At 27.9% G+C, this 17,378-nt stretch overlaps 2 protein-coding genes and 1 pseudogene across 3 annotated transcripts; 2 read left to right on the forward strand and 1 right to left on the reverse strand.

The window, feature by feature from the left end:
• The window catches only part of LOC112600504, a 225,553-nt pseudogene extending 221,307 nt beyond the window's left edge, over positions 1 to 4,246 (forward strand).
• Positions 4,247 to 4,803: 557 nt separating this feature from the next.
• LOC112600631 (ubiquitin conjugation factor E4 B) lies at positions 4,804 to 15,341 on the reverse strand. Of its 2 annotated transcripts, XM_025347913.1 has the most exons (20): positions 14,952 to 15,341; positions 13,549 to 13,645; positions 13,229 to 13,476; positions 13,017 to 13,166; positions 11,225 to 11,413; positions 10,930 to 11,163; positions 10,707 to 10,868; positions 10,448 to 10,645; positions 9,224 to 9,412; positions 9,044 to 9,164; positions 8,843 to 8,976; positions 8,670 to 8,768; positions 8,369 to 8,601; positions 8,072 to 8,307; positions 7,878 to 8,004; positions 7,605 to 7,802; positions 7,263 to 7,536; positions 7,014 to 7,188; positions 6,804 to 6,953; positions 4,804 to 5,093 (listed from the first exon to the last, which is right to left on the reverse strand). In XM_025347913.1, the coding sequence occupies exons 1-20, from the start codon at positions 14,973 to 14,975 to the stop codon at positions 5,017 to 5,019; spliced, it is 3,315 nt and encodes a 1,104-aa protein (XP_025203698.1). In that variant the 5' UTR covers positions 14,976 to 15,341; the 3' UTR covers positions 4,804 to 5,016. The 2 variants fall into 2 exon arrangements, with proteins under 2 accessions (XP_025203698.1, XP_025203699.1); XM_025347914.1 differs by lacking the exons at positions 13,017 to 13,166; positions 13,229 to 13,476; positions 13,549 to 13,645; positions 14,952 to 15,341 and adding an exon at positions 11,944 to 12,005.
• A 116-nt stretch (positions 15,342 to 15,457) lies between these two features.
• LOC112600632 (CDGSH iron-sulfur domain-containing protein 3, mitochondrial) lies at positions 15,458 to 17,324 on the forward strand. The gene is made up of 3 exons (XM_025347915.1): positions 15,458 to 15,765; positions 16,726 to 16,899; positions 17,021 to 17,324. The coding sequence occupies exons 1-3, from the start codon at positions 15,712 to 15,714 to the stop codon at positions 17,198 to 17,200; spliced, it is 408 nt and encodes a 135-aa protein (XP_025203700.1). The 5' UTR covers positions 15,458 to 15,711; the 3' UTR covers positions 17,201 to 17,324.
• The last annotated feature ends 54 nt before the right edge of the window (positions 17,325 to 17,378 follow it).

The following is a 17,378-nucleotide window of genomic DNA, read 5'->3' on the forward strand; positions in this document are numbered from 1 at the left end:
CATCTGGCCGACCTGTCGAGGTGCGACGACGAATCCGCGGCGGCGCGTGGACCGGTCCAGCCGGGCCTAGGGTGTTCGATCACACGTCGTCGGCCGAGAGCATGACCAGCCAGATCGCCAACTGGCGGGCGCCGCGTCCACCGCGTCCACCGCGTCCGACGGCAGCGTGCCGCGGACGACCAGCAGACCGCGCTGTGCACATCCGCCGGTCGTCGAGCGTGCCGTGCAAGAACAACCGCGACTCGTCCAGCTCCAACGACTCGGGCGTGTCCACCGGTTCGCTGCGTTACCGGGGCGCCGACTTGCCGAGTTCGAGTTGCCGCTGACCACGGCCATGTCGGCCATGCGACACAGGCGCACCGTGGCCGCGGCCGCCGGTACCGCCGCGGCCGGTTCGGTCGAGTGCGGCGGCCGCGGGGCCATCGCCGGTTGCGTACACGGTTCGCTGCCCAGGCGGTCCAAATCCACGGACCGGCTCAAGGAGCTCGGCTTCAGGTTCCAGAAGTTCGCGAGCACCATGAAATCGTCGTCGGCCGGTGCCGAAGTCCCCGTGTGCTTGAAAAAGGACCAAAGTAAGTCAGCGCGACGCGCGTTGTTGTTGTTGTTGTTGTTGTTGTTATTGTTGCATTTTTATCGTTATTAGTTCCTATTTTATTCTTTTTCAATCACGACACAATGCGTTGTTAAAATAATTCCTTATTCCGAAACGGAATATTCATCGAAGCACTTTGATTCGATATTTACAAAAAAAAAAAAAAAAACACTCCAAAATAAATATAAAAACGAAATTTGCACGAGTGGTTAAGGCTACTTATGAGTGTTTCAAGTTTAGACGAGAGCAGAGGTGAGTGTGACGAGGGCACCACTTCAAAACGATAGTCCTCCACTTCTTTCTTCTAAAACGTAAATACGTCTTGTTTAACTAATTAACTACTCGCCCAAATTTTTATTCATACTCAAAGAAATACTTCGAAGAATTTTATGCTTCAGATACGACATTAAAAATGAATAATGTCACTAAGAGAAGCAATAACACTTAAAAAGGTAGATCGATAAAAAAACATTTTCGAAAGCACAATAGTTTTTTTTTAAATAATAAGTTCACGACGTAAGAATTAGAAAAAAACCGGTATACCATTCTCGTGTTTTCGCTTCTTTCGTAATTGACTTCATTTCCGAAAAAAAACGTATAACGTATTATGCGTTAATATTGGCAACACGAATAGAGCCTTACCGATTGTGTGAACTATTTAACACAATAACAAAACCCGTTTTCAATTAAAAGTTATCAGTTTAGAGTATAATATATTATACGTAATTATAAAATAAAATGCTCTGTTTCGACCTGGACATTGTGCGTTCTGTTTTAGAGCTGATTTGTAAAAGTGAATTTTACGTTATTTATTTAAAGTTAATACTAAATAGGATAATATTTGTGGAAATAATGCGTTTCGTATAGTTTGTAAACAATTTGTTTTGACACGTTTTTATCGAAAAAAAATATATAGTATGTTTTCAATAATTCGTTTTGACATAGGAATTAGTACCATTTTGCATTGTCACTCCCTTTTTATAAGTAGTTAGGTGCGATAAATGTAATATAGAAAATACGGCATGTCACACGCATATATTATTATATTATCAGTTATCACTGAAAGGTACGAAATAAAAATACGAACAATTTGAGAAGTAAATTGAGTTAGAATAATCAAATCGCTTATCAAATAAACTTAAAACAGTAATCATATGGCAACTCATTTCACCCTCATTTTTTCTTTATCTCGACGTTTCGGTACCATCGTTGAGTCCAATTTATCGATACCAATCTTATAAGTAAATATATTTTTTAATACGTTTCAAATATAAATCACGCGGCGTTATGAGTAGGCTATTTAGCTACACGGTTATCAGGTGTCCATTCTGCAGGTTCTCAGAAGCTTTTGATTCGTTGTGCATAGTAACAAGTAACACAACGGTATATTATTTTATTCATATAAATCGACCGATTTCAAAAAATTGTTTTAATATACCAACCAAGTTACCTACACGATGCGCGTCATATTATATTGGTTGTACACGTAATAATAATTAGTGGACTTTGCATAGCTAAAACCAGGAAATAAACATATTCATGACGATTTTGGTCATCGTTTCGAACTTTCAGCTAATAATTTAAATAGCATTTTGCTTTAAGCAATCGAAACCTTATCATGTGTCAAATAATTCTTAGGTGAGTAAACACTATCCACAAGCAAAATAACTATATTCTCAGAAAAAGAGACCATGTTTGTTATTACAAGTATAGATACTATTCCTCGGTTCCGTCCGTAGTACACTGTACAATCAAATTTATAAAAACATATTACCTAATAATAGCAATAATAATGCAGATAACGTTCTCAAACCCTCGAACACATAGGGCTAAAAAAAAAAAATCCCATTCGCTTTAAAATAATAATTCGTCAAAATGTTGAAAACGTTTCGAACAGTCTCTACCATGCCCGAATTTAATGGCAGATAATTTTTTATTTAGTTAACAAATTCTGAACAATCGCTTAATAGTGACTTTATTGTCGTCGGTTGCAGGGTTTAATGTGCACGCGGAAGGGAACTCGGCCGTGCCGTTTTTAGACTCACAGAGCACGAGCAGCTACACGTCGGACATGAGCGACTACATCGAGACACTGTCGCTGTCCTCGCACAGTTCGTCGGACACCACCAACAACGAAAACCAAAGGTGAGTGCATGTCACTACTGAAGTGCTAATCCGATGTTTTCAAGACCGTATACTCGGCGATCTCACGCGCAATTTCATCGTGGTTAGAGATCAGAATTTTGGGATTTATTTATACATTTTTTTTAAGAGCCCGTGCGGGTAACCGAGTTTGTGACCTTCGTTTTACAATTCACGTGGCGTGTTTACGTTAATCGAAGAATAAAAATATTTGGTAAACCCGATACGGACGTACACATCTTATTATATTATAATATTATCTCATTATATTTAGTTTGCCATAGAAAGTTTTTGAATACTATACGCGTTGTTTTACTCGTTTTACGCACCGATCAATATAGGAAAACTAAAGACCAACGTGAGATTTTACGCCCTTTTATAAGCACATTAATATAACGATATATTAATTTGTTTTCGACATACTTCGTTGATTCGGTTCAAATAAACATACAGTGCGTACCCCACGTACTAGCGAACGGTGATTAATGCAAAAGCGCTTTGTTGTCGTATTGCAGAGAGATTTGACAACTGCAACAATTATTGTTATAGTGGTAAAAATTTATACGCGTCAGGTTTTAAAAAAAATTAACGAACGCCAAGGGGAATTATTATTTTTTTTTTAATGTGCATTATTTCAGACAAAAAACAAATCATCGATTAACATATTATATATAACATTACCTTGTACATTTGTATGATATTACGTAAAAAATATTTAAAATATTTTACAAAGATCGATAATCCATTTTTTTTTTATTATTATTAAATTTTTTATACGCACGTAGTACCAAACTCTGTTACGTTTCGTAGTGACATTACATGTCACGCAGGTAGAGACCGAATTCTGTTATGGACCGTAACCGTAACTTACGGTACATAAATATGTTCGCCGCTACATCCATGTAAGTGGGAACTAGGTATACGACTTTGTATTACACCACCTATCTTGTATTTTAACAGAATATATATTATTCCGATCTCTAATCATTTTAAACAATTATTACTCTGTCGATTATTGTTTTGATGATATTCGACGTTATATTGTATAACCTGTGCGTTGTTGGTATAGGTGCGGAAGACAGGCCAAAACTACATTGAAACCGCGGTCCGGCAAGGAATATCATCAAATCGGATTTTTTCTGGACGGCGACCTGAAGGTGAATAATGTTACAATATCGCATTACTGCATACGGTTGTTAATGAATCTTGCTAATTGAATTTTCTATCAACTAGGTCAAATCCGACATACCACCAGTTCCTGAAAAGACGGAAAGCCCTTCTCCCAGGTATGCCACAGCCCAAGAGAGCAATGTCGTCTGATGGCGCCAGGAGAAATAGTGCATCCGAGGAAGATGTTATACGATTATTTTTTCTGCTGCCCATAATAATATAAGCATTCGACTTATAGTTAGAGAGTTAGAGAAAATACGAAGGTGAAAAAACAACGATTAAATTAAACTGTACATTATTAAAATTTACTGAAAATAACATATCACAACATGTATAAAATACTACTGTAATAATATACTTAAATAATAATAATGTAATTTTAAAGTGTTGAATTTAAGACTGCCAACTCAAAAAAAAAAAAAAAATGTACTTTGCATACAAAAAAAAATAAACATTTATGTATTTATACATTTATGAAATGAAATATTATATATTTATTACAATAACAGTTTAGTCTAATAAGAACTAGTCATCTATAGTCAATTTAAATTTTGTAGTAGATTATTTTCCTTAGTAAATATTGTATATGTATAAAGGTGTAACTAATAATAATAAAAAACATTTTATCATAGTTTATATTCTTAAATTATTTACAACATAAGCATAAGTACGTTTGAAGATTTTGTACAATTTTTTTTAAATTAAATAATTATACAAAAAGAAAATTGTCAATACATTTTTTACAAATCATAATAAACTTATAGATAACTTTATTTAAATTTGTGCGTGTAATATTTATCAACAATTATCTTCATAAATACAAATTTTAGATTCACCAAACTGGCATTAAATTAATCAATTTAATACATATATTATGATACGTATGATTTTATATAATATACATATAATGCATGGATTTTATAAGTATTATCTTAGTCTTTTAATAGTGTTAAGAACACATTCTTTTATCACATAAATAAATAGTATAATTAAAACTAGAGATAAATATTAAAAGTGATTTTATTTGGATACATTACATTAAATTTAATATTATTATTGGTTTTAATTATTATCATAATATCATTTATATATTTCACTAAATATTTCTTTCCTTATTGTTGAGGTTTTTGAGATAATGCTTTTAGCTTTTCTATTCTCCATCTTTGAATTTTTTCTTTCAGATCCGTAGCTATAAATAAAAATAATTTTAATATAAAATTGATTTTTAAAACTCTAAAAAATTATATAGACAGATTTTAAAAATTGAAATACATTTAGTTATTTATTATATAATAATATTACTAAGTACATTTAAAAATTATTTTTATTAAAGGAATAGATAGTAAAAATGTTTTGAAATTTTAAGAAAATAGTGATCCAAAATCCATAACCTTAAGCAACAACACAAAACCCCATTTTTTATTTACATATTTAAAATCATAAAACACAAAATTGGTTTTGCATTTAGCAAAACCAATTTTGTGTTGTTAGCTTTGTAATTCGAGTGAATTGACTTCTAATGGCTCTAATCAAGTTTAATGGTTAAAATATTATCTGTTTTAAAACATCAAATTTTGTGATATTTTTTAATTTATAATGAACATTTTAAATTATAATATTTTACCATATAACTTGCTTAAAAATTTAAATTCTTGTGTCATATTCTCTTAAAGTTCATATTATTTTATATTTTAATTCTGTAACAACCGTAACACTTATTAAGATAATACCACATTAAATATTCCAATTAATTTTAAAGTACCTATATTTCACTACTGTCAATTTAATTTATGGGTAAAACTGAATAATTAGTTAATTAAATGAAGTTGGCCAAAAGCCTACTAAAAACTGAATTATCTTTGAAATTATAATAAACTAATAACTATCAAAAACATTATTGATCTATGCTTTTATACTAATATAATATAAAGACAAGTTAAACTTTTTTATTTCCAATAAACTCAATAATGGTTTGTTTATGAATAAAGTGCTCAAATTATAAATTATTTTGCTAAACATGATTTTTTTCTATAATATGTGTATAAGATGGACTACAGAAAACTTTAAAAGTTAGGTGAAGAAAATAATTTCTAGTAATATGTCATCACCTATCTGATAGGAAAAAAAATATTTGTTTGAATTTTTGTCTACTAAAATAAATACTGTACAAGTATAATCATTTGATATTTATGTTTGTTTATATTCAACTCGCAAAATGGCTAAATATTTTTCTGCTAATATATGTCCATATTTAATTAGAAAATTTTATCTTATAACTTGAATCATAACCAATTCTAATAAATTATCTTTATAAAAAATAAATAATAAACCAAAAATATTACCCTTTCCTTGTCAACAAGTTACATAAACACTTATGAGATTTAGTTACAATGACCAGAAAAATTTGTCGTTTAATAGAAAGACTAAGTAAAAATAATTATTTTTTCTAATATACAGGTAAACTAACATTGTAGTGGTTAAATCAATATTTTTTTAATTAAAAGTTATACATGTATGTATCATAATGAATATTAGGTGAAAAACTGATTAATTGAAACATTAACTGTATTAACTTAATTATTACCTTCTACATGATATATTTGTATCTATCAGATAAATAATAAATTATAGACATTATATTATGAAATCACAAATTAGTCATTAATTATTTTATCATTAAAACATAATTGTTTTAATTTAACATTAAAATAATAAGAAAATATTCATAACTGGCATGAATTGATTGCTTAAACCTGTACTTATGTAAAAGCCCATATTGAAACAATCTATATCCACAGTTAATGAAAAATTACTAATTTTATTCGACTTTCTGGTTTCAAAAAATAAAGTAACATTAAAAAAGCAAGTTATTAACCAATAAATAATTTAAAAACATTACCAGGAGTTAAATCATCTTCACTTAAAGGTTGTCGGTTAAATGGATCTGTTTGTGAATTTAATAAATGACGAATTATAACTGATCGATCCATGACTTTTCCACTACTCGGTAATGTGACTGGATCATCCATCAAAGTATCCATCAATGGATCTGAAATTTAAGAATACTTATAAATATTTTAAAACTTCACAAAATATTATATGATAAAACCTCTAAATTCATCAGGAGCATCATTAAAATCAACTTCTTTTTTAATATTTTGAATAGATACTTCATTTGCCTTAATAGCCAAACTTTGAAATTGCATTGCTTCGATTTTTGATGAATTTAAAACTCTCAACATTCGGTTTGCTGCATCTTCAAATAATTCTATTCTAAATGATCGCTATATTATTTTAAAAAATCATTAGTCAAGTACTTAATAAAAAGAATAAATATAATTAATTAACAGAAAATTACTTCATCAGCAGCAATAGCTGCAGCAAACTCTTCACAATCCAAATGTAAATAAATATCAATCAATTGCTTAAGCAACCTCCTAGGCTCCCAACCATAATTTTCTGGTGCTTTGACTTTTAAATTTTTACATTTAGGACCACATAATTGCTGTAAATTGAAATTCAACATAGCTGTAAGCCGATTAACTAATTCAGGTCGCATAAATGGTTCTTTGATATCCTTTGTAAGATAATGGAACATATCTACAGTCTCTTGTGCCAAAGTTAAATAGGAACTAAAAAATCATAATAATAACATCAGTAGAATGCTTAAAAAGTAGAAATAGAAATAATTTTCACAAACCGGCATTGTCGTTCATCAGCAGAAAGCTGTCTATTTCGAGATTGCTGAACATCTTCAGGTAAATTATTCCAAGTAGCCGTGTCTGCCATTTGTTCTTGTACTTCATGGATACGCTTTAACGACTCTAAACTCTCATCCAACAAGAATGTAGTGTCATTTATCAACATATTCACAAATTTCACAAATTGTATTCCAGTCCTACCATAACAAATTTAAAAAAAAAAATTAATATTAATATTAATATTAAACATTTTTATTTATATAATGACATACTTGGATTCTGCAATAACTGAACTTCTATGCATAGGACTTTCCCACATACTTTTGAGGATCAAACTAATATGGTAACGTATAGTAAATTTATCATAAAATTCCGAGCTTGCTCCAGTAGATTCAATTACTGCAAAAAAAATAAAAAAAATAACAGTTTAAGAAAATTTTTATATTAATATAAGCGACAAAAATACCTGTATAGAACTTCATTAGAGCAGAAGGAAGGTGAGAGATTGAAAGTGGATGGCTCATCATCATATTATTCAAAACTTCGGTCTTTGGTTGAATACTTGGATTTAATACAAATAAAACTTCAATAAGTTTTGCTATAAGATAAGGATTTTTAAAAGCAGCCGGAGAACAAATACAAACAAGAATCCATGTTAACAATTTATCAAAGAACTTGAATTCAATGGCTTTGGGAGCATATCTAAAATAAAATTACAATACCATATTATTGATCCTCGTATACACTTAATAGAATTACTTACTGCAGGATGAATAATAGGAAGTCTGCAATATCTTCAACAAACCATTCTGGAGTAGCAGCTAATATTACTGGAACTTCATCACGAAACTTTATTTCAGTATTTGGGACGAAATGGGAACCTTGATGAATAGATAGCATAAATTCAGCAACCGTTGAATAAAATACAATACACCGTGTTATAAGAGATGGATCGTATAACACTATTTCTCCACATGATTTACTTTTTAATAGTTTCTACAAAATCATTAATGTTAAATGTTACATTGGTATTAAGTTTATACAAAATAAAAAGATTATGTTACCTTAAGCTGCATTCTCCATTTCTTCATTAATTCTTTATTTCTTGTAGCTAATGTGGGGTTATTCTTCCATTCTGATTCTGAATTTGCTACTTCATCAATCTACAACATTTATTTAAACAAAGCATAAAGTTATTTAATAATTAACAGTTAAAATAATAATTTATTATACTTACCAATTTCTGGAGATCTCTTACAGTTCTATATCTCCTAGTATGTTTAGTGAAAGATGGTATTAAAGCTACATGATGACAATATAATGTTAAAAACCAACATCGAGTGGAAAACTTTACATCTTTAAGAGGTTGTACTGTAAATAAAAAAATAAATAAATAAATAAAAATTAAATGATATAAAACTATAATTTATAAATATACATGATGAGATCCAATCAGCAGCTTCTTGAGATGTAAATTTCAGTCTTGTGTCTGATGATAAATCGATTAATGAATGTTTGGAATTAAACATATACATTGGATCAACTTTATCCAATTTGATCTAAAAATTATAAGCTTATAAAATAACTGATAGAATTTAGGAAATAATTCATCAATTACCTTCACTGATAACTCTTGTAAAGCAGATAATAAATTCAACATGAAACCATCACCAGCAATTGTTCGCTCGTCTACACGCATTTTACAACGTTTCTCATTATATACTAACATTTTAGAAATATAATCCAATGTTGTATCTCGTGAACACGAATTTACAACCAAATTATAAATAATTTTGTTCAACTCATTCTAAAAAATAATAATTCCAAGTAAATTATTTAATTTTTATAAACACATTTAAGTGTTTACTAAAACTAAAATCATTTATTATTTTTATATCTAAAAATCATATATTACACTATACTATAACAAAAGATATATTTATATATACTGTATAACAGGTGTCTGCAATTAAATTCTATGGAGGTCCAGAAAATCAAAAAAAAAAAAAAATTGAGGGCCAGTAAAAACTAAAAACTCAGATATTAGTTAATAATTGTTGTGTTATCGCAACTATTATTGTAAATAGTAATAAACTATAAGCACCATCGTAATCTCTAAATACATCATAAAATAGATAAAATACATATTATGTGTGGAAAATCAGCATTATTAAAAAAAAAATATTTTTTGTGGTCCAATTATTTTTCCTTCACGAGCCGGATTTGGCCCGTGGGCCGCCTATTGCCGACCACTGCTGTATAAAATCAACTATGGAAAAGGATTCATAGCTACTTAATAACTACTTATTTAAGTTAAGAAAAAGTGCCCTCTATATAACCATGCTTTAAGTATACTTAAGCCGGATTGCATGACAAATTGATTAATTTAATTATATAGTAAAAAATTGAATGGATTATTAATAATACAACCCTGCATTACTTCCTATGTATCTATGTTAAACTACATAATATATAAACATGTCATGTGTTAATCTAAACAAATTACCTCGAGTATTAAAATATATGAACAAGCAATTTGAATAATAACGGTAAGGTAATTTCATTTTTTTTTTTTTTTTTTTTTATATATAAAATAAATACAAGTTAATGATTAACTCAAAATAAAGCCTTCATTACAAATGTCGATTTATATATTAACAATTTAATTCTACTACACTAGCATAAAAAAAAAAAAATTATATAAACAAATTGTCTAGAAAAAGTACATTTTTTTTATTTTAGAACAACCTTCTTATAACTAATCATTTAGATAATAAATAAAATAAAAAATCTAACTTTTGTATTATTACAATTCCATCATTTTACTAATTTAATTACTTACACGAGTAGTTTGTAATTCTTGTCTCAGAGTTCCAATTAACCCAGTTTTGTCTGATAATGAAGTAAAATTTAATAATTTGTCAATTACTTTAGGGTCATCTTCGGCAAACAATGAAACTGAAAGAAATGGTCCTAAATATGATGTATAAGATAGCTCACGGCCACCACTTGGAGTTATTTGTATTGGCATAAATTGTTTCTAAAAATATAAATATATATTTTAAAAAAAAATAAAATAACAACTTTTAACTCTGACTTACTATTTTAACTATTAAAGTACATATAGGTAAAGTATTTTTGGATGCAAACAAAGGTAGCGAAGTAAGTTCATTAAGCACTTCAATGGGTTTACGATGTGTAGAGCCAACAAAACTAGCAGTTTGCATCAAACGATGTAGATGTTGTAATATTGGAATAAAAATCTAAAAAAAAAGAAGTATGATCTTTAAGTTCATAAGATTAACATAAATACTGTTAACTTACTTTTTCCATTAAATCTTGATTCATAGCTGCACGATTCAATATTTCATTCATAAAACCTCTAGGTACTTTACCCCTCAACAAATATTGTGTAAGAGGCGAATGCATAGATGTCAAACATCGAACCCACTCTCTATCATCCATTATCCATTCTTGAGTAAGCAACATAACACAATGATTTACACACTGTGAACGTAAGTTGGTCAATATTGATGAAACTTTAGGAGTACTACTCCTCTATAAAAGATAAAAGTAGTTAATAAATTAATACAAATAATGAGTGAAAAAATATTTTTACTTTAGGATATTGACGTTTTTCTTCTTCAATACGATCATAGCAATCAAACAAATATTTTAATCCTGCAGCTGTGTGTGAATTTTCATAATAGTCTACGACAAATTTATCAAGTTTATCATTTATCTGAGAAAGCTTAGACTTTTTTCCAACTAAGCTAAGAGCTTCTTGAATAGCCATGCTTATAATATTCTAAAATATATAAATAAAAATCAACATAATATAAATTATAAGAACTAATCTCTTAATAAGCCAATAAAAGACATATTCATAATATTTTATTTTTAATCTTAAATAATTTTCATTAATTTAATTTAATTTATAGAATAGCTACCTTCATTATGGGAACCAGGAATTTAATAGAAGTTTTTATATTTTAATAAATTTTTTAAATTGTATTTAACATGCATTACTATTATAAGGCATTTACCTTACATCACTCAAATTTTGTCCTACCACACTAAAAAAATGTAAGTACACTAATTGTTTTCTCGATGTAATTAAATTATATTTGATTTCTTTAATATCATAAAATAATTTACAATTATATAAACTAAGTAATGCAATTTTTAAAAATATCCAAAACATTATTATTTCAAAATTAAAAAGTTAAACTCTTATTTAACTATCAGATGGATAAAGCAGTGGCAATATTGGCAATTTAAGGAAACTATTCAATTATTATAAAAACAATCATTGAAGTTAATAAAGTAGCCATTTACCTGAAGTTAAAGTCAAAGGAATTATTTAGCAATGACAGAATGCATCCATTCTTCAGTTAATACTGAAATTTAGTAAAATACTTCAAAATCCTTCAATTAATTTATTGGTTGTATTTAATTAAGTTAAAAATCTTCATACATTAGTACAACAGGTAAGTTGTAGTTACATTTTTATGATGAAACTTACCCAACAGTTTTAAAAACATATTTCTCTGTCTCAAATAAGAGTAACTTACAGTGGCAGGTTACTGTGAATGGCAACAAAAATGTTCATACTTAACGTGTGAACATATGAGATGACACATAGTTGAAAACATTACTTAATTATTAGAATAACAGCCTAGATCGCATTTTTCTAAGATTAACACATTAAAGAGATTTTACTCATTATAGTGTGCAGTGTTGACGATTGTCGCATACGACAATACTGACAACAAATGATTTGTAAAGGAAGCATGGTTCTAACCGAATTTTTAACCTTGATAATCACTTGAGGTTGCTCTTAATTAAGAGTATACACTTTAAAGCAACAATTCTCAAACTAAGGTTCACCAACAATTTTATTAAGGTTACCAATACAAAATAATAATATACATCATTTAAAGGATTACCAAAAATATAGGTGACATGATAGATGGTTATAGCTACAAAAGAGTTAAGAACTGCTGGTTTACACAACAATATTAATGAACCATCTGATAAAGTAATGAAAAAAAAGCAAAATCTTTTGATTATTAAATACATTTTCTGATTATTTAATTGTTTCTTCTTATTATTATTTTATTGAATTATTAGTAAAATTTTAACAAATAGAACAATACATATTTTTAATACATCAATTTGAATTTGATAACTTATTTTTTCTTTTGGAAATGACTAATACCTAATCTGATAAAATTATCAAATTTTGTCTACAAAAATAAATAATGTAATTTTCTAGTACAATGTTCAATACTAAATACATAAACACAATGTGAAAATGCACATTTCACAAAATTTTATTTTTGGACCTTTTCATTTATACATATTGTTATAATTTAATATCAATTAATGATTAGATAAATAATACTTACTGGTATTTCAAAAGACTCATAATTCTGCTTTTTTTCATTTTCCATATAAGCGGCTAATTCTGGCAAAAATAAACCTTTACTTTCATCACTCCAAGATACATCCAACACTTTTAAAACCACAACAAAGGTTATATCTTCTTTGGGAATATTCTAAAATATGAATAAACAATTAAAAGAAATTATAAAAACATATTTTATTTTTAAAAGATTACCACTGGTAATTCCAATGGTCTTTTCCTTGTGATGCTTTCTTGAAAATTAGATTCCTTTTCATCAACTTCCATATTTTCAAATCCTGAATCCTCTTCTGGAGCAATAATTGTTGATGGTCCAGGGGTTTTAATTGGAGAAACGACATTGTTTTTGATCTCTACATTAGTACCACTTTTTTCAACTTCCATGGGTAAATCTTTTAACTCAGTTTTAATTGTCTGTGTTGCAAACGTTATTTTTGTGGGCACTGCAATAAGTAAAACAAAATATAGTATTTTAGAATAATTTATATGAACAGTGTTCAAATAATTGATGTTACATTGTGGAATCTGTTGTGGAATAACATCAGATACTGTTGGTGTTGGAACTCTTGTTGTATTTACAGCAGCTAAACGTGCTAAGCGACGTCTCCTTATCTATAACAAAAAATAATACTGATCTTGAACATACATGCGGAAACATACATAAGGAAACAACTTCACTTCACCACAATTAATCAACTAATGAATACAAATTTTTTCAACCTTACATTGTTAAAAAAAAGAAATTGAAAAGACAAAAGACACTTTATAATATTACATACCATAATGAAAAATAAATACGTAATATTACAAATCAATAATAATATATTTCAGTTGTTTCATAACAAAACATAACTAGCCTATAATACAGATTACCAACAATCCAATTTACTAACAAAGAGTTATATCTAAATTGTTAAACTTTCCATAAAAATAATTATTTAATTATATGTAATTTTCTTCTTGCGACTATGATCTGATGTAATAATTAATATGATCATTGATTGGTACCATAAGTCCATAAATAATGATTTTTATAATACTTATTTTATTATTGTAGAATAAGGGTATTATAAACATTTATGGAGTATTAAACCACGGGAGCCTTTGTGCTCTTAATCAGAACTTTTACTTAAATATGTATAATTTTTTTAATGTAAATAAAAAGTAATCACCTACTTTAAATTTATTATGACAAGATAAAACTTTAAAATTGTCTAATACAATTATATTTATTTGACAGATTTTATCTAATATTGCTTATCAAAATTTATAATTTATTTTTCAAATAATATATGAAATTTATATTTGACGATAATTTATAATAAGCACTTCTAAAATAATCAGTATTGAAAATAACACAATTTTTTAATAACTCATTTGAATATAATTTATTCAAATAATGCAGTAATACACTTTTAAGTATAAATTTTATTTAATATCTACATTGTTAATTAATTTATCATAATATTTCTAATACATTCATAAAATGTCGAAACATTAGTAATAATAAATTGCATTAATCTTCATAAGGATTTTTGTTAATACATTTACATAAAATAATTTATATCTATAAGTAAATTTAATCATTAGCATTCAACATTCTATAAATACTATATTATTATACTATTTATTTTAATGAATTAAATTACATGGATGCAAAATAGGCCATGATTAAGACCAAAGAGTAAACTTATGATGGACAGACATTAAGCAGAAATTGCAATAAAGTATTCAACAATTGTTTATAAAATAATATCTAGATTGTGCAAATTTGTCATTAAAAAATGTTTTATATTCAACATCAAATTCGAGTATACACTGCTTAACTAATCATTTTGTGTGCCCTGTATAAGTACTTATTACTGTTGGTTAAGACACAAATAATTTTAAGCTTTAAGCTGTATCAAATGTTTCTTACCTCTTCGGGAGTTAAGCCACTCATAACTATATATTTATTGACTTTCTATAGTTTAATGTTTTGTCTTTATGTCGATGATGAATAACAAAGCACCAACAATGATTAATAATGATTGGGAACAACGTGTAAGGTCGGACGTGTCTGCAGTACAAAGCGACCGGATAGGGTAGATCGATGTTTTGTGGGCAAACTGCTAACAGCAATATTGTGTAGTCATATAGGTTTTAAAAAAATAAACGAAATATACAAAACATCAAAGAAAAATACTAATCATCGCGAAGAGTCTCTCACTAAAACAGATGTTTTACAAGCGCTGTGTGTCTGAGAAAATGGGAACTATGGAGAAGGGAGTCGAATAGTCGGAGCGGAGTGCGATGAGGTCACTGACTCAATCTGCGAAGTATGAACACAAGTCATCAATAAATGAGGCATTTCGTTAGCCGTCACTACGTTCATCCCTGTCAGCCACTGTTATCGTTTATCGGCTTATCGCTTATCATCACTAGTGTTTTGCACAGCAGAATATATTTTCATGATATAATCGTGCTATTACAACTATTTAATATTAAATCTTATTTCTTTAAGGATTTTGTATTTTTGTCCATAAAACGTACCAGCATTCTTTGTACTCTTGATGCCTAAACCGAATTACTAACTTGCAGTATTATTTGCAGTAATTCTGTTTACTTGTGTTAATGGTTGTCGATTCCGTGTCGGGGATCAATTGTCATTTTTTGTAATTATTAAAACTAAATTAAATATGTTACTGAATATTAGCAAGTTGACGTACAAAATTAAACCATTAATGAATTATGTGAGTATGCAACTACAAAAAAAAATGTTATGATTTATCCAGTAGTAATTATTAATTATTGCTATTTTCTATTATCAATGAATTAAGTCATATTTTTGTATGAACCGTTTTTTAAATCTATTATTTTTGTATAAAGTATTTTAGTTTTGAATATTAAATACCATGTGGATTAGTAATTATATGAAAATTTTAAACAACACAAAAAAAATAAAAAATATTCCTCAACCATTTAAAATAATAATTTTCATATTATCAAGAAGTAGTTATTTAACAAAAGCTGTTATACATTTTAAAAAAATCATACAGTATTAAATATTAATATTTTTATTTAATTTTGAAAATTAAATATTTGCACACTATCTAAATACAAGGCTAAAAGGCATATCTTGCTATCTTACTCATCTTGTTTCAAACTAATGTTATATATTATTAATTATTTTTATTTGAAATTAGTTATATTTTTAATTAACATGTTTTGTTTTTTTTTTGCTTGAATCCTCTTACATATTTTACCTTGTATAATTAATTTATCAGTAATTCAAACTTCTTTTTATTTAAAAAAAAAAAAAATTGAATTGTATGTATATTGTATTAATTATTTCCAATAAATCTGTAAGTACCTCAATTAATAATTATGGCTATTTCACTTTGCTACAAATATTTACAACCCAGACATTTTTATGTTATTTAAATTATCAAAACTAATTATCATTATTTTAAACAAATAAAAATGTAATTTTTGTTACATTGACCAATGTACTGTAATCACATAAAACATATAAATTATTTTTACTAATATAAAAAATTGTTTATGTAGAAAAATACATTTATATAGTATTATAAAAACTACTTATCTTCACTAACCTTGTTCCAAACATAATCTTTCATGAATGGAAAAAAAACATATAAATCTTAATAGTTATTGATAGTTTTATTTATTAATTTTAAATATTTTTCCAGAGAGTTTATTCTAAGAAAATAGATGAAATACTACCAAAAAACTTATTAGAAGACATCTATACAGCAGCACAACAAAAGCAATTAGGTGTAATTTATGATAAAAGACCATTTAAAATTACACTAGAGAAAGACAAAAAGTATAATTGGTGTTCTTGCGGTATGAGTCGACAACAGGTATGCACGGATTTATACATAAACTTAATGCATTGTTAACTTAAATTAAAATAACACACTGTAATTCTATTATTATTATTATTAACAAAAAATATTAATATAAGTATTTATTTAATTTCAGCCATTTTGTGATGGTACTCATAAAAATCAAAAATTTCGAATAACAATGAAACCAGTTCGAGTTCAAGTAGCAGAAACCAAAGAATATTGGTTATGCAATTGTAAACAAACATCTCATCGACCATTTTGTGATGGCACACATAGACAACAACATATACAAGATGCAATTAAGAAATATTGATTACTAGTATTTTTTGTATATTTTACGAGATATAGTTTTTTTTGTTTAGGCACATGTTATTTTCAAGTGGAAAAAATAGTTTTTCAAAGAATTTTTTTAAAAAATTGTGCTATTCTAAAACTTATTTGTTTGTTTTTTTTTTTAATGTATTTTTATCTTAACTCTTAAGGTAACTATA

This window comes from Melanaphis sacchari, unplaced genomic scaffold (genome assembly GCF_002803265.2).
Source record: "Melanaphis sacchari strain LSU unplaced genomic scaffold, SCAv2.0 Contig65_pilon_pilon, whole genome shotgun sequence".
NCBI lineage: Eukaryota > Metazoa > Arthropoda > Insecta > Hemiptera > Aphididae > Melanaphis > Melanaphis sacchari.